General features: G+C 39.6%; 1 protein-coding gene across 4 annotated transcripts in view; it reads right to left on the bottom strand.

The window, feature by feature from the left end:
• The window catches only part of lig (ubiquitin-associated protein-like lingerer), a 94,488-nt gene that overhangs the window by 38,567 nt on the left and 39,263 nt on the right, over positions 1-16,658 (bottom strand). For all 4 annotated transcript variants that reach the window (XM_076210967.1, XM_076210969.1, XM_076210968.1 and 1 more), the window contains exons 6-7: positions 12,759-12,910; positions 12,404-12,658 (exon numbers count right to left, since the gene is read on the bottom strand). In XM_076210967.1, coding sequence (XP_076067082.1) covers positions 12,404-12,658; positions 12,759-12,910 — 407 coding nt within the window. The remainder of the gene's footprint in view (positions 1-12,403; positions 12,659-12,758; positions 12,911-16,658) is intronic.

Here is a 16,658-nt window from a genome sequence, read left to right on the forward strand (position 1 = left end):
GGGCCCAAGGACAGCTGCCACCCACTATAAGGCCACAGGTTTCTTGTCAGTGACACTTGAGGCAACAACTGTCAATTATTAACATTATAAAAGAAATCAGGCTGTAACAGTAATTTCCTAGCAAATGTTGTAAACCAATGTTTTACAACACTTCACAACACTCAACTTCAACACAAGTCAAATTCTCGCAGGTAGTATCAGCTGCCTGAAGTACAATGATGCATCACAATACTCCCATTTTAGAATATAAAGTTACAGCTGTATGACTCATTCTCTTTCACTCTGAATATTAATAATCACAGAAAATATGATCAGGCCACTTCAACAGAATTTGGGGGTCACTCAGCCACAACTACAAAATAAATATAATCAAGACACCAACGTCGGCATCCTTATTTACCCACTTGCACCCCATCACGCCTACACAGGCATCATTGTATGGAAGGGGTTAAAGCAATGTTGGAATAAATAACCAAATTTAAATTAAATAGTCTCAGCCAAGAGAGTAGTCACTGTCAACTCATGTTGCAGAAAAAATATCATCCTATGTTAAGGGTGGTGTTAAATTTGGACAAGTAGTTCATATTGGCAAATGTGGGATCTATCCCCTTCCCATTCAGCAATGATAGCAACACTCAGTTGGAAATTAGCATCTGTAGTGAGTATTGTGGCAAATCAGTGCTAAAAAGACCATGGCAACATGAACATGCCTGAATATGCAGTTTGTGGCCATATAGGAAAAAAGGAAAAAAATTATCTCCAAAGGATGTGCTCTATTTTGCTGCATTGGTTCTGACCCAGACAGTGGGCAAGGGACAGAGACGACCCTTCATTTATATCGAGTTAAGACGAAAGAGACACAAATGTGTGATGGATAGAAGTGGGATCTGTAGAGGTGGGTACAAGCCTTGGCTGACAATCTCCCTTATGAGGAGGAAGAGGCACTTTGATAGACAGATGTGTCTTTGGTGATATTTTCCTGACTACATAGATGATCCATCGTCCAGGAGCCAAGATAAGAAGGATGGAGGGGGCTGAATAGGCGTGGAGTGTGTGGGGATGGAATGGGAGTGGATTTTATGGTTTTGTTTTTTGGCTACTTCCCTTGTAAGGGGGAAAAGGTCGTTGGTGTGTGTGTGTGTGTAAATATATATACACACATACATGGCCAGGAAATGCACATTCAAACAGGTCCTTACTATCACCTTTGTATTTCTTCACACATCACTGAATACTTCCTTCAAACATCAACATCGGCAATTTCCTTGTATCAGCAGTGTTTTAATCAGATACATACCATACCTGCCAACATATACTACTGGTACTCCCCCAGGTAGGCGTAGCTCCTCCTTGGGGATCGGTGCCATCTGCGTAGAGCTGATGGCCAGGGGTAGTTGCTGCTGATTGGCCCCCAACTCTTGGGGTTGGGGGGTGGTCCCACGACGTAGACGTTGCAGCTCCAGGACCTTGTTGTGAACAGCTGCCCAGGATGTAACACTTCACCCCATACCATACAACACATAATGGAAGACTGCATTATACACAATCATGCACGCAAACAACACAACATAAACTCTATAAAGGATTTGTGGGAAAACCCAGTTTCGGCTGTGGCCTTCCTTGGGGAGACGGGACTGCTCGGACAGACAGTCTAGGGAACGACAACAACAACAACAACAACATATACTACTTGTCTCTCCAAATATAGAACCATTTCGACATGGGTGATATTATATCCCCTACATGAGTAGTCTGTGACTACTCATTTGGCCAAGACTATATGTCCTTAAATATGGGGTAAATCCATATGAAACCTACCAATTTTTTTGCAAATTTGAACCTCACCGTCACCGATTTTTATGAAATTCGGTATGCATGTAGAACTCGGTAAGGCAAATTGATTGAGATTAGTCTCACGTTTTCTATCTTTTATAGAACCAGAATTATGGCTTCCGGAAATTGAGAAAAATCTAAATTTTGAAGGTACGGCCTAATTTCAAACATGCATAACTTTGTTAGTTTTTGTCGTAGAACATTCGTTCATATGTCATTGTAAAGCTAATGAGTAGCTCTGCAACTTTTATTCTATTCATATTTTACCTATGAGGTCAAATAAAAAAGTTCCATTTGACCTTGACCTTTGACCTTGAATAACAAAAAACACGCCATCTTCGATTTTTTTCATTTTTTGTACAAATATTCACCATCATCTTAATAACCTTCATGCCAAATTTCATAGTGGGACATTCATGGGATCAGAAGTTACAGGCACTTAAATAACTATAGGTATAAGAAAATTTTGGTATTTTTTGATCTGTATTATTTCAAAAAATTCATATCTCGGTTATTTTTCATCACAAAACGTTCACTAATATACCATTTTAAAGCTGATGATTAGCTCTACATCTTTCATTCTATGCATTTTCTACCTAAAAGGTCAAATAAAAAAGTTGTCTAACCTTACAAAAACTTTTTTTTGTGGGGTACAAAACTTCACTACTTACCTTATTGTATTCAATATCCAGGTATACAAACTGCTTGTGTATAGGATTTGTATATCTAATTTTTTTATCTAATATTAAATAAATAAAATATAATATTTATAAATAAAATATCTAATATTTTGTATATCTAAATTTTTTTTATATCCTTTTTACAGATAAAATATTTACCCACCAACAGAAATAAGTTTAAAAATGCTTGGAAGAAGTTTTAAATTCAAGAAAGTGTGTTGTAATCCTATCAACCTTCATGATGATCCTAATAAGAAAGGAAATCGGCAAATGTCAGAAGACTTTGTGGCAAAGAACATTGCATTTAACCTTACAGAAGGTTATTATATTTGTGACAAATGCAGGAAAGAAATTACGAAAAGAAGTCGAGAATTACAAACTACTGAAATAGAAAATGAACCAGCAACAGTCCCTGAAACAACAGATAATGAATCATCATCTTCTTCAGATAAAAGGTCGGAAGATGATGTTTTTGTTGACAAAGATACTGACCTGAAAGCACTTAATGAGTCTCTATCAATCATTGGAGAGTCACCAGTAAAAAAACAAAGACTTGAAAAAGGAATTTACTATAAGGAAGAAAAAGCCAAGAAAATCCAAGATAATATTTGCAGTAAATTACAAATTGGTTCAGCACCATCAACATCAAAAGACCATACAACAGCATCTGCCTCTCACGTTACAAATGCAGATGAAGAAATTGTTATTCAGCTAAAAGAAAAATTTAATACAACAGAAAAACGTTCAGAAAAACTCCAGATTTTGACTGTTCTTCCAAAAAGCTGGAGCAGATCAAAAATCCAGGAAGAGTTCAAGGTGACCCAATATATGGCTAGACAAGCAAAAAACTTAGTAAAAGAAAAAGGTTTCATGGCTCTCCCAAACAAAAGATTACCAACTTTCTCAAAAGAAACTGAAAACATTATCTTACATTTCTACAAATCTGAGGAAATAAGTAGGATTATGCCAGGAAAGAAAGATTATAAATCTGTCAGGAAAGGAGGATTTAAGGTACAAGAACAGAAACATCTAATTCTTTGTAACCTCAGGGAAGCATACAAATTATTGAAAACAAAACATCCTTCCTTAAAGGTAGGGTTTTCAAAATTTGCAGAACTTAGGCCAAAGGAATGCATATTGGCAGGCGGAGCTGGAACACATAGTGTATGTGTATGCACCATCCACCAGAATATTAAGCTGATGATAGTAGGATCCGGGCTTTCTTGTTGTACAGAAGGTGAAGAGATTCATTTGAGTGATTACACTAGTTGCTTAGCTGCTACTACTTGCAATGAAAAGTCAATTGACTGTTTTTTTCATCAGTGTTCTGATTGCAACTCTCTCTCGAATAATTTTGCTGAATATTTAGAGACAATTTTTGAAAAACACATGATTGATGACATTTCATATAAAAGGTGGATTTCTACAGATCGAACAACATTAGAAACCATCAGTAAATCTGTAAATGAGTTTATTGAAGAATTTTGTTCTAATCTTAAATTATTGAAACGGCATGATTATATTGCAAAGCATCAATCGCAATTTTGCGCTGAGAAAAAGAGAACATTAGGTGATGGAGAAATGTTGATTTTGGCAGATTTTGCTGAAAATTACTCATTCATTTTACAAGATGCAGCTCAGGGGTTTCATTGGAATAATGCACAAGCTACATTACACCCCTTTGTATGCTATTATAAAGATGAGGAAGAGCTTAAACATCTAAATGCTGTAATTATTTCTGATTGTTTACACCACGACACCATTGCAGTACATTTATTTCAAAAAAAAGTTATAGAAATTTTGAAAACAAAAATTCCTGGAGAAATAAATAAATTGATTTATTTTTCAGATGGTGCTGCCTCCCAGTATAAAAATTTTAAAAATTTCATAAACTTGTGTCATCATGAAAAGGACTTTGATATGAAAGCAGAATGGCATTTTTTTGCCACTTCACATGGCAAAGGACCATGTGATGGGTTGGGTGGAACTATTAAAAGATTAGCAGCAAAAGCTAGTCTGCAGAGAGCCTACAACAACCAAATCATGACACCAAGACAACTCTATGAATTTGGAAAAGAAAACATTCCAGGCATACATTTTTTATATGCCTCTCAAGAAGAATGGTCTAAAGAAAAAACATTACTGGAAGAAAGATTTAACATCGCTTGCACAATACCAGGCACTCAGAAACTGCATAGCTTTGTTCCAACATCTCTGTCAGAACTCAAAGTAAAATTTGTATCAAATAGCACTGATGATAAAACCGTAAGAATACGTAAACAGACCAATTTCATATTTGAAGAAATCAAAGGATTTGTGACAGCAATGTATGACCAAAAATGGTATTTGGCATGTGTCCTAGAAACATATTCAGATTTAATGGAAGTAAAACTAACATTTTTGGAACCTAATGGACCTTCTCCTTCTTTCAAATATCCACGAATACCAGATATTTTAATTGTACCAGAGAAGGACATTTTAAGCATTGTAGATCCACAAACTGCAACAGGAAGAACATACAATCTCTCTGATAAAGAAATTAAAAAAGCATCTGAATTATTAAATGAAAAATTATCTTAATAATCATTAAAATCCAGGGTGGGTGGAGGGACCTGTGGCTTTTTCTGCTGAGCTATCAGGGGTGGCCCCTTAGGCGATGGGGATACCAAATTGTGTACAATTTGGTAGTGGCTTTGCCACCATGGACCATAGCAGACATGCTCAGTCATGAGTATGATACTTTAATAGTATGATAAGTTTTAAATAGTCAGGTATTTAGTGTAAAATTAATTAGGTAGAATTACAATTTACATACATACATACATATACCAAGGCTTTTTCACCCTTCCAAGGGAGGTAGCCACAAAAGGAAAGGCATAAAAACACTCCCACCCATTTCATCCCTAAATACACTCCACACCCCTCCCACCCTTCCTCTCATCTGAGCACCTCTTGGATGACGGGTCATCCCTGAACCCTGCCCACCGCCCTGGGTCAGAAGCAGTGTCGCAAGACACAGTACATCCACAGCAAGGCCGCTTCATTTAATCGGCGACCCCCCCTCTCCGTCCCCCTTTGCATATAAGGAGAGGACGGGGAGAAATCCCTTCGGGCTGCGTCAAAATTTACTCACACATACTACCCCACCCCCCACCCCCCCGCCTATTCCTCCTCATGTCGTCACAACATCATCCATATACAACCATTCTCCACTCACCTCTGTCTTCCGTCCTCTCCCTTCCTTCCTCAACAGACATTCCCCTCTTCCCCAAAGCCCCCTTCACCCCATCCATCCACCTCATCCTAGGACGTCCCCTCATGTTCACTCCCTCCACATCTGCCTTCCATACCTCTTTTACTAGTCTTTCTTCACTCATTCTTTCCATGTGTCCAAACCATCCTAATATTCTTTCATCAACCCTCTCTCCCAAATCCTTTTTCACCCCTGTTCTCCTCCTCACCTCCTCATTTCTCACTCTATCTAGCCTAGTAACCCCCACCATACTTCTCAGACACCTCATCTCAAACACATTCAAACTCCTTCTCTCTTCTTCTCTTATGTTCCACGTTTCTGCCCCATACAGTGCTGTTGGCACAATCACTCCTTCATACAGTCTCCTCTTCGCATCCATTCCCAAATGTCTATTTCTCATTACACTCTTTAAACCACCAAGGCATTTACTCGCTTCTCTCAATCTACATTCTACCTCCACCTTCACTCCACCTTTTCCTGCTACACTTGCACCCAAGTATCTAAAACTATCCACTTCCTCCAGTCGCTCTCCCTTAATGTTCACTTCCAGTCTACTGCCACTTTCACCCCTTGTACATCTCATCACCTTACTTTTACCCACATTTATCTTTAGCTTTCTTCTATCACATACTCTCCCAAACTCTGCCACCAGCTTCCTCAATCCCTCCTCTGACCCTGCCACAAGCGCAGTGTCGTCCGCAAACAACAGCTGGCTCACATCCCACTTTTCTCCATTTTCTTTAACCATCTCCAATCCCTGACTCACTACCCTAGCATTCACCTCTCGCACCACCCCATCCATGTATAAGTTGAACAGCCAGGGCGACATAACGCATCCTTGACGAAGTCCCACCTTTACTTCAAACCACTCACTCTCTCCATTTCCAATCCTAACACATGCTCTACTACTCACATAAAAACTCTTGACAGCTCCCAAAAGCTTTCCTCCTATCCCATAAATCTGCATAACCTCCCACAGTGCCTTTCTGTCTACCCTATCATAAGCCTTTTCCAGATCCATAAAAGCCCAAAAAACATCTTTCCCCTTTCCTATAGCTTTCTCACATATCTGTCTTACCACAAAGATCTGATCTACACAACCTCTACCCGTCCTAAATCCACACTGTTCCTCACCAATTACTCCTTCTGTTCCTCTCCTAATCCTCTCAATTAAGATTCTCCCATAAGCCTTCCCTACTACACTCAACAGGCTAATCCCTCTGAAATTACTACATTCACACTTGTCCCCTTTTCCCTTGTAAAGAGGAACTATACAGGCACTACTCCAGTCCTCCGGTACTTTACCCTCTCTCCAGCAAACATTAAATAATCTCACCAACCAGTCCACCATCACTGAACCTCCTTTTTTCAGACATTCTGCATGACATCCATCCAGACCAGGTGCCTTACCTGCTTTCATCATCTTTACAACTGCCTTCACCTCATCCTTCCTTATTTCTCCTCCGTTCTCCTCACTCATCACTCTCATTTTCTTCGTATTTCCCACTGCAGCTATCTTTCCTTCCCTATCCTCCTTCACATTTAGCAACTCCCTAAAATATTCTGCCCATCTTCCCCTCACTGCCATCTCTTCCATTATCAACTCTCCATCTGTACCTTTTACCTTTTCTTCCCTACTTGTGAGAAGAAAGTTGGATGTGTTGGCTTTGAGTGAAACTAAGTTGAAAGGGAAGGGTGAGTGTATGTTTGGGAGTGTAAGTGGGAGGTTATCAGGAGTGAAGAGAGGGCGAGGGAGGGAAGGGGTGGCTATTCTTGTAAGTGAGGAGATAGGTAAAGGGGTAGTGGAGTGGAAGGAGGTTTCCTCAAGGATAATGTGGATGAAGGTGAAACTGGGAAAGGAGATGTGGGTCTTTGTAAGTGCATATGGGCCGGGCAGTGAGAAGAGTGTAGAAGAAAGGGAGGCCTTTTGGATAGATTTAAATGAGTGCATAGAGAGTTTAGGAAGAAATGTCAATGTAATAGTACTGGGAGACCTTAATGCTAGAGTGGGAAATGGTCCAATCGATGGAGTGGTTGGGAAGTGTGGAGTTCCAGGAAAGAATCGTAGTGGAGAGTTGATGGTGGAAATGTGTCTAGAAAGAGAGTTGATGATAGCAAATACAGTGTTTCGGAAGAAAGTCAAGCATAAGTACACATGGGAGAGGGTGGTGGAGGGAAGGGTGGTAGATAGAGCGCTAATGGATTATGTAGTGGTAAATAGGATTATGATAGGAAGAGTTAAGGATGTACATGTGCTAAGGGGAGAGGGTGGGGGAATATCAGATCATTTTTTGGTGGAAGGTAAGTTGAGAGTGGAGGATAGATGGAGAAGGAGGAAAGGGACAAAAGGTAGGGAGGTTCTTAGAGTGAACTCCTTGAATGAAAAGGAAAAGGAGAAGGAGTACGAAAAGAAGCTGAAGGAGGAGTGGGAGGGAGTAAAGGATAGAGCAGAGATGGGTGTGGAGGAGGAATGGGGATGGTTCAAGGAGGGAGTCTTAAAGTGTGCAAGGATGGTGTGTGGAACAAGAAGGACAGGGGGAAATAGAAGAAAGGGTAGTGAATGGTGGGATGAGGAAACAAAGAAGGTTGTAGAAGAGAAGAAGCGAGCATTCACAGATTGGTTACAAAAGAGGACAGGGGAGTCATATGAGAGGTACAAAGAAAAGAAAAGAGAAGTAAAGCAAAAGGTAAAGGAGGCAAAGAGGAGAGCAGATGTGAAATGGGGTAGGAGTATGACAGAAAATTTTGAAAGTAATAAAAAGATGTTTTGGAAAGAAATTAAGAGAGGAAGAGGAGGCGAATCAAGTAGAATTACAATTTACAAACAATAAAACACAAAATGACGGCATTTTAAATTTTTCAAGGTCAGTGGTCGTTCACAACTTTTTTATTTGACCTTGAAGGTAAAAAGTGCATAGAATAAACGTTGTAGAGCTAATCATCAGCTTTAAAATGGTATGTTAGTGAACATTTTATGATTAAAAATAACCGAGATTTGAATTTCTAAAAATAATACATATAAAAAAATACCAAAAATTTTTTATACCTATAGTTATTTAAGTGCCTGTAACTTCTGATCCCCTGTATGTCCCACTATCAAATTTGGCATGAAGGTTATTAAGATGATGGTGAATATTTGTACAAAAAATGAAAAAAATCGAAGATGGCGTGTTTTTTGTTATTCAAGGTCAAAGGTCAAGGTCAAATGGTACTTTTTTATTTGACCTCATAGGTAAAAAATGAATAGAATAAAAGTTGCAGAACTACTCATTAGCTTTACAATGACATATGAACGAATATTCTACGACAAAAACTAACAAAGTTATGCATGTCTGAAATTAGGCCGTACCTTCAAAATTTCGATTTTTCTCAAAATTGTCGGAAACCATAATTCTGGTTCTATAAAAGATAGAAACGTGAGACTAGTCTCAATCAATTTGTCTCACCGAGTTCTACTTGCACACCAAATTTCATCAAAATCTGTGACAATGAGTTATAAGTCATTGGTAGGTTTCATATGGAATGACCCTATGGCAACATGGAAAATACCAGAAGAACAACTGTGATGTGAGATGGGAATGAATTGATTACAGCAAAAGAGGGGATACAGAGGGCACTGAAAGACATGAAAACTGGTAAAACACGTGGATTGGATGGTAGTAATGTGGAATGTCTGCCAAAGATGGGAACAGATCTAGAGGGATGGTTGATAAAACTGTTAAATGTACAAAGGATTACAAAGGCAGAGCATGCCGACAGACCTTTTGGTCCATATCAAGGTCAGATGCGAAAAAAATTATAATAATGATAAATAAACAAGTAAATAAATAAAAACAATAATCAAGTAAAAAATAATAAAATAAATGCATAGGTATAGTTAAATAATAAACAAACAGGTAAATAGTAAATAATAATAAATTCACATATGGGAAGGAAGTATACCTAAGGATTGGAGGAGTATATGTATAATTCCACTACACAAAGTAAATTGGGACAAATATGAATGCAAGTACTTAGTTGTTTTAGAAGGATCAGTGTTCAGTATAACTGTAAAATGTATGGGAGGGCATTAACTGAGATTAGGTGGGGAACAGGGGAGTAACTAGGTAATAGCAATGTGAATTTATGAGAGGAAGAGGGTGACTTCATGACTCCTATTTGGAGATAAATTTCCACTCATAAAAGAACATGGAGACATTTTTTAACTTACACTTTCTATTCTCAACTCTCTGGTACTACTCCTAGTACATCTTTTCTAATGCTCCTGTGGTGGGGAATAAAAATGCCACCACCATATTCCCATGCATTTTGTGAAATACAATTGAAATGAGCCAAAGTGGGGTGACTAGGCCCCCTTTTGTACTCTTCTACCACAAAACGAGTCAAAGTAAGCTCTGATTTGGCCACAAGTTCATCATCTATATACCAAGGGCTTCCCCCCCCCCTGACCAGGGAGATAGCAAAGTCAAAAGGCATATATATCCATTCCACTTTCATCCACCATCCTTTCCTCCCTCTCATCTTTGCTCATGGATGATGGATCATTCCTGTATCCTGCCCACTGCCCTGGGTCAGAAGCAATGTAGCAGGACACAGCTCATCTACAGCAAGGCTACTTCACTTCATTAATGACCCCCCCCTCTCCATCCCCTCATACATAAAAAGAAGTTAATTCTATTTACAAGAGGGGAAAAGCCACTTGTATACACATATGCATAATATGAAAATAGGAATGAATTTGCTTCTAATACTTAAATTATTGATTAACAATACATATGGGCCATAAACACTTGTTTTCAATTCAGCCACATTATGGTGCAACATTTGCCAGTACTCAAGTCTTGGATAGATTGTAAATTTAAAAAGCTAAGTAGTAGGAGATCTTATCTTACCTGTTGCCTTAGATTTATCTTACTGGAAACCTGCAACAACTGGGGAACAAATAAAACATCCTTCACCCTAAGAATGATAGTTCTGATGTAGTACATGTATAAATGTCTGGGTGAAATGAGAAGTGTTACAAGAAGAAATTACTTGGGGAATATATTAGCAATTGTACCCTTCTCCATTCACCCCTATCTTCTGTCCTCTCCTGTCCTTCCTCAACAGACATTCCTCTTTTTTGTAATGCCCCTTTCACCCCATCCATCCATCTCATCCTAGGACACCCCCCTCATTTTCACTCCTTCCACCTCTGCCTTCCACACCTTTTTTACTGATCTTTCTTCACTCATTCTTTCCATGTGTCCAAACCATCCTAATACTCTTTCATCAACCCTATCTCCCAGACATAGAGAGAGGATAGAGATGAGAAAATGGAGAGTGGAAAGAGACAGACAGAGAAGATAAAGTGAAGAAAGAGATTGGAAAGAGTGAGAGTGGAGACATGAAAGAGTGAGAATGATGAGTAAGAAGATAAAGAAAGGGAGATGAGAGGAAGAGAAGAGGTGAGAGAGAAAGAGAAGAAAGGAGAGAGAAGAGAAAGAGAGGTGAAATAGAGAAAAAGAGAGAAGAGAGATGGATGGGGGAAACTGGTATATGCTTGTGAAATAAATGGAGATGTTTGCAGTGAGCAATCTATACAGAAAGGGAAAGCAAATTAAGAATTTCAGAGTCTGGTGGAAATGCTAAATGTGAAGAGGAGAGGAAGGGGATGAAGAGGAAGAAGAGGAGAAGGAGGAATGAGAAGAAGAGAATTAGTGGCTCTGCTGGTAAGTGATGACAGGTTTATATACCGATGTATAGTTGACTGATGAAAGTCAGTCAACCAATCTGTGTTGCCCTAGGTCTTGCTTGCAGTCAAGTGGCATCAAGGATTTATTTGCTATAGAAGGGGCCAAGAACAGGTACCTGCATGTGGTGGTCCTGCAAGATGGACAGCAAAACTGCCCATTTTCAAAACCAATTAACACCCTCATCTCCATCAGGGACCACTTGGTCTCCGAACTGGGCACAAGATATCTTTTTATCACCTTCAACTATATTTCTTCCACTTTTTCACATATGGAGAACAACTGCTCTCCTCCCCTAAGTTTCAGCCAGTGACACACTAACACAATGTAGACAATAGTCCATTTTTTTCCCAACGAGATCTGTGGGATGTTCTCAGGACCATTACGAGCCACTATGGGGATGCAAGTTTTCTACTTAATGAAACTGAAGGCAATGATTGATTCCCACAGAGATCAATGGGAGGTATAAGGTCCAATCCTAGCTGCTGTAGGTTTCCAGTCAGTGAAACTCAAGGCAACAACTGACTGATGTCCTATTCTATGGGATGGGTTTTGATTTTTGAATGCATATGTACACCTCCAACTGGTGTTGCAGCCCTGAGGGGCTGACACCATCACCCTTATATGGGGGATACCTTTGGTGTTATGTTGAATAGTGAAATTCTCTCTCATCATGGCTCCACTCTGGACAAAAATACAACAAACCAATTCCATTCCAATTCTACAAACCTGCAGGTTGGCCTTGCACACATGAAGCAAGACAATACTGTCACTGCTACTGATGACAGTGGGGGGTGGGTATGGAAATTTCTATATAAATGAGTATTCCTACCCAGTATTCACCTTACAACTATTTGATGTAAAAGCTTAAACTATTAAGTTCCCATCAGTACAAGTACAAATACCTTTTGGGACTGAGATAGAGAAGATGCCAGAGTTGATGCAGTCAGGTCTTTGGCAACCTGTGATTGTGTTGCAGCAGGATCTCTGTTACTAACAACCACTACAGGCGCACTGGATGATCCTAACCCTGAAGCACTACTAGAGGTCTTGACATCTGACGTGAAGTCAAATGTTTCTGTGCCAAATTCTAGGCCACTGAACTGCATATCTAATGCTGCCATAGCATCCTCTGGCATTTCTACCGCTGACAATGGAATCTGCAATGTATCACAATTGTAATGATTTTGTGCAACACGACAAGAAAGTAACCCAAATGACAATACAGTATTTCTTATAACTTGTGCAGTGCTAACAAACCTTAGAAGACTGTGGTATTCTTGCTCTCTGAGGTTTTGCTCGAGAGGGCAAGGACTGACTGGCTGTCTGTAAACTGACACCTTTACTTATACTGTTGCTTCCTGTGCTGTTCATACTGCTGGCCAGGCTGCTTGCAACACTGCCATGTAAACCTGAAACAGTTAATTAAGTCAAAACAGATCCTCTTTTCTACAAATCCTAATTGTATGTATAAAACATGATCTAACTTTACTGCTAACACAAAGTGGTGAATTACTCATTCTTTCCTAGTTGGAAAAGGATGAACAAATCCACATGAAAATTAAGATCAGGAGCACTATAAGGAATTTGGATACACACACAAACACACAGTTTGGCTTCAGATCTGAAAGAACGTGTCAAACATTTCAACTTGCAAGTTGTGTTGCAAGAGAGGGCTAGATGGATTGTGTGTATGGTCAGTGTACCTAGATCTACAGGCCTTTGATAAAGTACCTTACAATCAATGCCTGTGAAAATTTGAACATTTTGGAGGGCTAAGAGGTAAACTACTAGAATGGATGAAAAATTTTCTGCATTGTGGGTACATGTGGACAGTCTACCTGTATACCAAGGCTTTCCCACCTTATAAGGGAGGTAACCAAGTCAAAAGGCAGGTACCCACTCCCACCCACCACCCTTTCCTCCCTCTCATCTTAGCTCCTCATGGATGATGGGTCATCCCTGTATCCTGCCCACTGCCCTGGGTCAGAAGCAATGCAGCAAGACAGAGCACATCCACATGAGGACAGTGATTAAGAATAAAGTGTCAGGATGGAGAGCAGGGACCACCAACCCTGCAAAGTTTGGCACTAGCACCTGTAGTGTTTTTAATCTATGAAAATAACATGATGAACGGATGATAAGATGAATGAAAAGAAGAAGGATGGCAAGTTACTAAAACATCTCGACAGGTTATGCCTGGTGCTAAAAAGTGGATAATAAATTTCAACACCAAAAATGGCAAACCTGGAGATGCAACCTAGGATGAGATGGATGGATGGGGTGAAAGGGGCTTTGTGGAAAAGGGGAATGTCTGTTGAGGAAGGATGGGAGAGGACAGAAGACATGGGTTAATGAAGAATGGTTGTATATGGATGATGTGATGCATGAGGTGGAATGGGTGGGGGATGGGGGGTGAGGGAGTATGTGCGAGAAAAATTTGATGCAGCCTGAAGGGATTTCTCCCCATCTTCTCCTTTTCTGCACGAGGGGACAGAGGGGGGGGGGGGGAGTCACCGATTTAATGAAGCTGCCTTGCTGTGGATGTGCGGTGACTTGAGACACTGCTTCTGACCCAGGGCAGAGGACAGGGTGAAGGGATGACCCGTCATCCAGGAGCCAAGAGTAAGAGAGAGGGAAGAGGCTGGAGGGGAGTAGTGTGTGATAGGGATGGAATGGGTGGAAGTGGTTTTTATGCCTTGGTTTTTTAGCTACCTCCCTTATAAGGGGGGAAAAAAGCCTTTGGTCTATGCATGTACAAGGATGGATATTGCAAAAAATGAGATGAGGGAGGGAGCAGCTGTGATAGAGCTGGGAGATAGGTTTGGGAACATGGGAAAAATGAGTGAGAAATACGTCAATCAAACACTGCCTTGAATTTCATCCCCAGCCTCACAGTGGCTAGCAAAGGTCCTCAGAAACTCCCACAGATCTCTCTGGGAAGAAACTTAGAACTGTTGTCCATGTTCCATCAGCATGGGATTGTTTCTATGTTAATAGTCCAAAGATAGGAGAGCAGTCATCAAATGTCAGTTCTTTATGTATGAAAAAGTGTAGGAAAAACAACTCAAGTTGGTCTTGGACCTAATCCGGAGACCCAGTGCTACACCCACAGAGTTGTACCTCCCGATGAAAGTGAGGAGGTTAACTGGTTTTGAAAATGGACAGCTTTGCTCTCCATCTTGCAGGACCACCACATGCAGGTGCCTGTCATTAATCCATGAGAAAATAAAGAATAGCAAACTGTGTGGAAGGTAGAGGTAGGTGGAATGAACTTGAGGGGAAGAGCAAGAATGGGTTGGAGGAATGAATTCAATGAGACCTTGGATACAAGGGGAATCTGTCTAACAGGGAAGGGACAGGACATACCATAACTGTTGTTTTTGTACTAGGTGTTCATAATGATGCTGCATATTCCAATTGTGTGTGTGCTTGCATGTGTAAATGTGTGCATTTACCTAGTTGTATTATACGGGAAGGGGAGCTATGCTTGTGGTGACCCATTTTTTATATCTCGCAAGATCAAGTTTGTTCTTAAATTCTTGTATTGTGTTTACACACACTATTTTTTCATCCAATTTGTTCCATATATCTATCACTCTGTGTGGGAAGCTGTTCTTTTTCAGGTCTCTTCTGTAGTTATCCTTTTTGAGTTTCATTGCATATCCTCTTGTTTTTCCTCTGTCCCACTTTAATAAGTCCTCTCTATCAAGGCATTCTTTTCCTTTCATAATTCTGTAGATGGTTAGTAGGTCCCCTAGTTCTCTTCTTTGTTCCTGGGTCGGCAATTCCATTTCAGCCAGTCTTTATTCATATGTCAGGTTTGAAAGTGTTGGGGCCATCTTTGTCATTGCTCTTTGTATTCTTTCTAATTTTCTTGTATTCTTTTTTGTACTGGGTGACCATATCAGCACTGCATATTCCAGTTTTGGCCTTATCAGTGTTTGTAATATTTTCTTAATAATTTCCTTATCCAGGTATATAAAGGCCACCTTTATTGATCTCAACAAATTGTATGTGTGTGTGTATTTATTTACCTAGTTGTATTTTACGGGACGAGAGCTATGCTCATAGTGACCCGTTTTCATATCTCATTCTTAAAATTGTGTATAGTTCTGGCATTCACTATTTCTCTGTTCAGTTTGTTCCAGACATTGATCACTCTATGTGGGAAGCTTTTTTTTTCAGGTCTCTTCTGTGACTGTCTTTCTTTGGTTTCTTTTCGTGTCCTCTTATTGCTCTTCTGTCCCAATTTAATAAGTCGTCTCTATCGAGAATTTCCATCCCTTTCATAATTCTGAAAATGGTCAACAAATTGCCTCTTTCCCTTCTTTGTTCTAGTGTTGACAAATGTAATTTCTCTAATCTTTGTTCATATGTCAAATTTGACAGTGTAGGTGCCACTTTTGTTGTGGCTCTTTGGATTCTTTCTAATTGTCTTATGTTCTTCTTCTTTGTGTTAGGTGCCCACATTGTTACAGCATATTCTAATTTCGGTCTTATCAGTGTAACAACTATTTTTTAACCATCTCATCTATGTAGTAAAAGGCCACTTTCATCGATCTTAATAAGTTATACGTCTCTCCAAATAATTTACTGACATGTTCATCAGGTGTCAAGTCACTTGAGATGATTACTCCTCGTTCCCTTTCCAAGTCAACTTTTTTTGACTTCTTTGTTTCCAATTTTATATTGTCCCGAAACTCTATTTTCACTTTTTCCATATTCCATTATGCTACATTTTTCAATGTTGAAGTACATCTCATATCTCTGACTCCATTCCCATATTTTGTCCAGGTCATCTTGCAGCAATCTGCAATCTTCTGTTCTTACTCTCTTGAGCAATTTGGCATCGTCAGCAAAAAAGTTCATGCAACAATTCACTCCCTCATCCATATCATTTATGTATATGGCAAACATTAAAGGAGCCAAAACAGAGCCTTGGGAGATGCCACTTTTCACATCTTCCCAGTTTGAATTTTTCTCTCTAAGTACTACTCTCATTTTTCTCCCAGTTAAGAAATCCTTCATCCATTCCAACTGCTTGCCTTGAATTCCTCCTATTATTTAAATTTTTCTTATTAATTTTTTGAGATACTTTGTCGAAAGCCTTCTGCAAATCTAAGAAGGTGCAATCTGCCTATCCATATCTTTCTTGTA

Source organism: Oratosquilla oratoria, chromosome 28 (genome assembly GCF_046742065.1).
Source record: "Oratosquilla oratoria isolate Oo_2021 chromosome 28, ASM4674206v1, whole genome shotgun sequence".
Classification (NCBI taxonomy): domain Eukaryota; kingdom Metazoa; phylum Arthropoda; class Malacostraca; order Stomatopoda; family Squillidae; genus Oratosquilla; species Oratosquilla oratoria.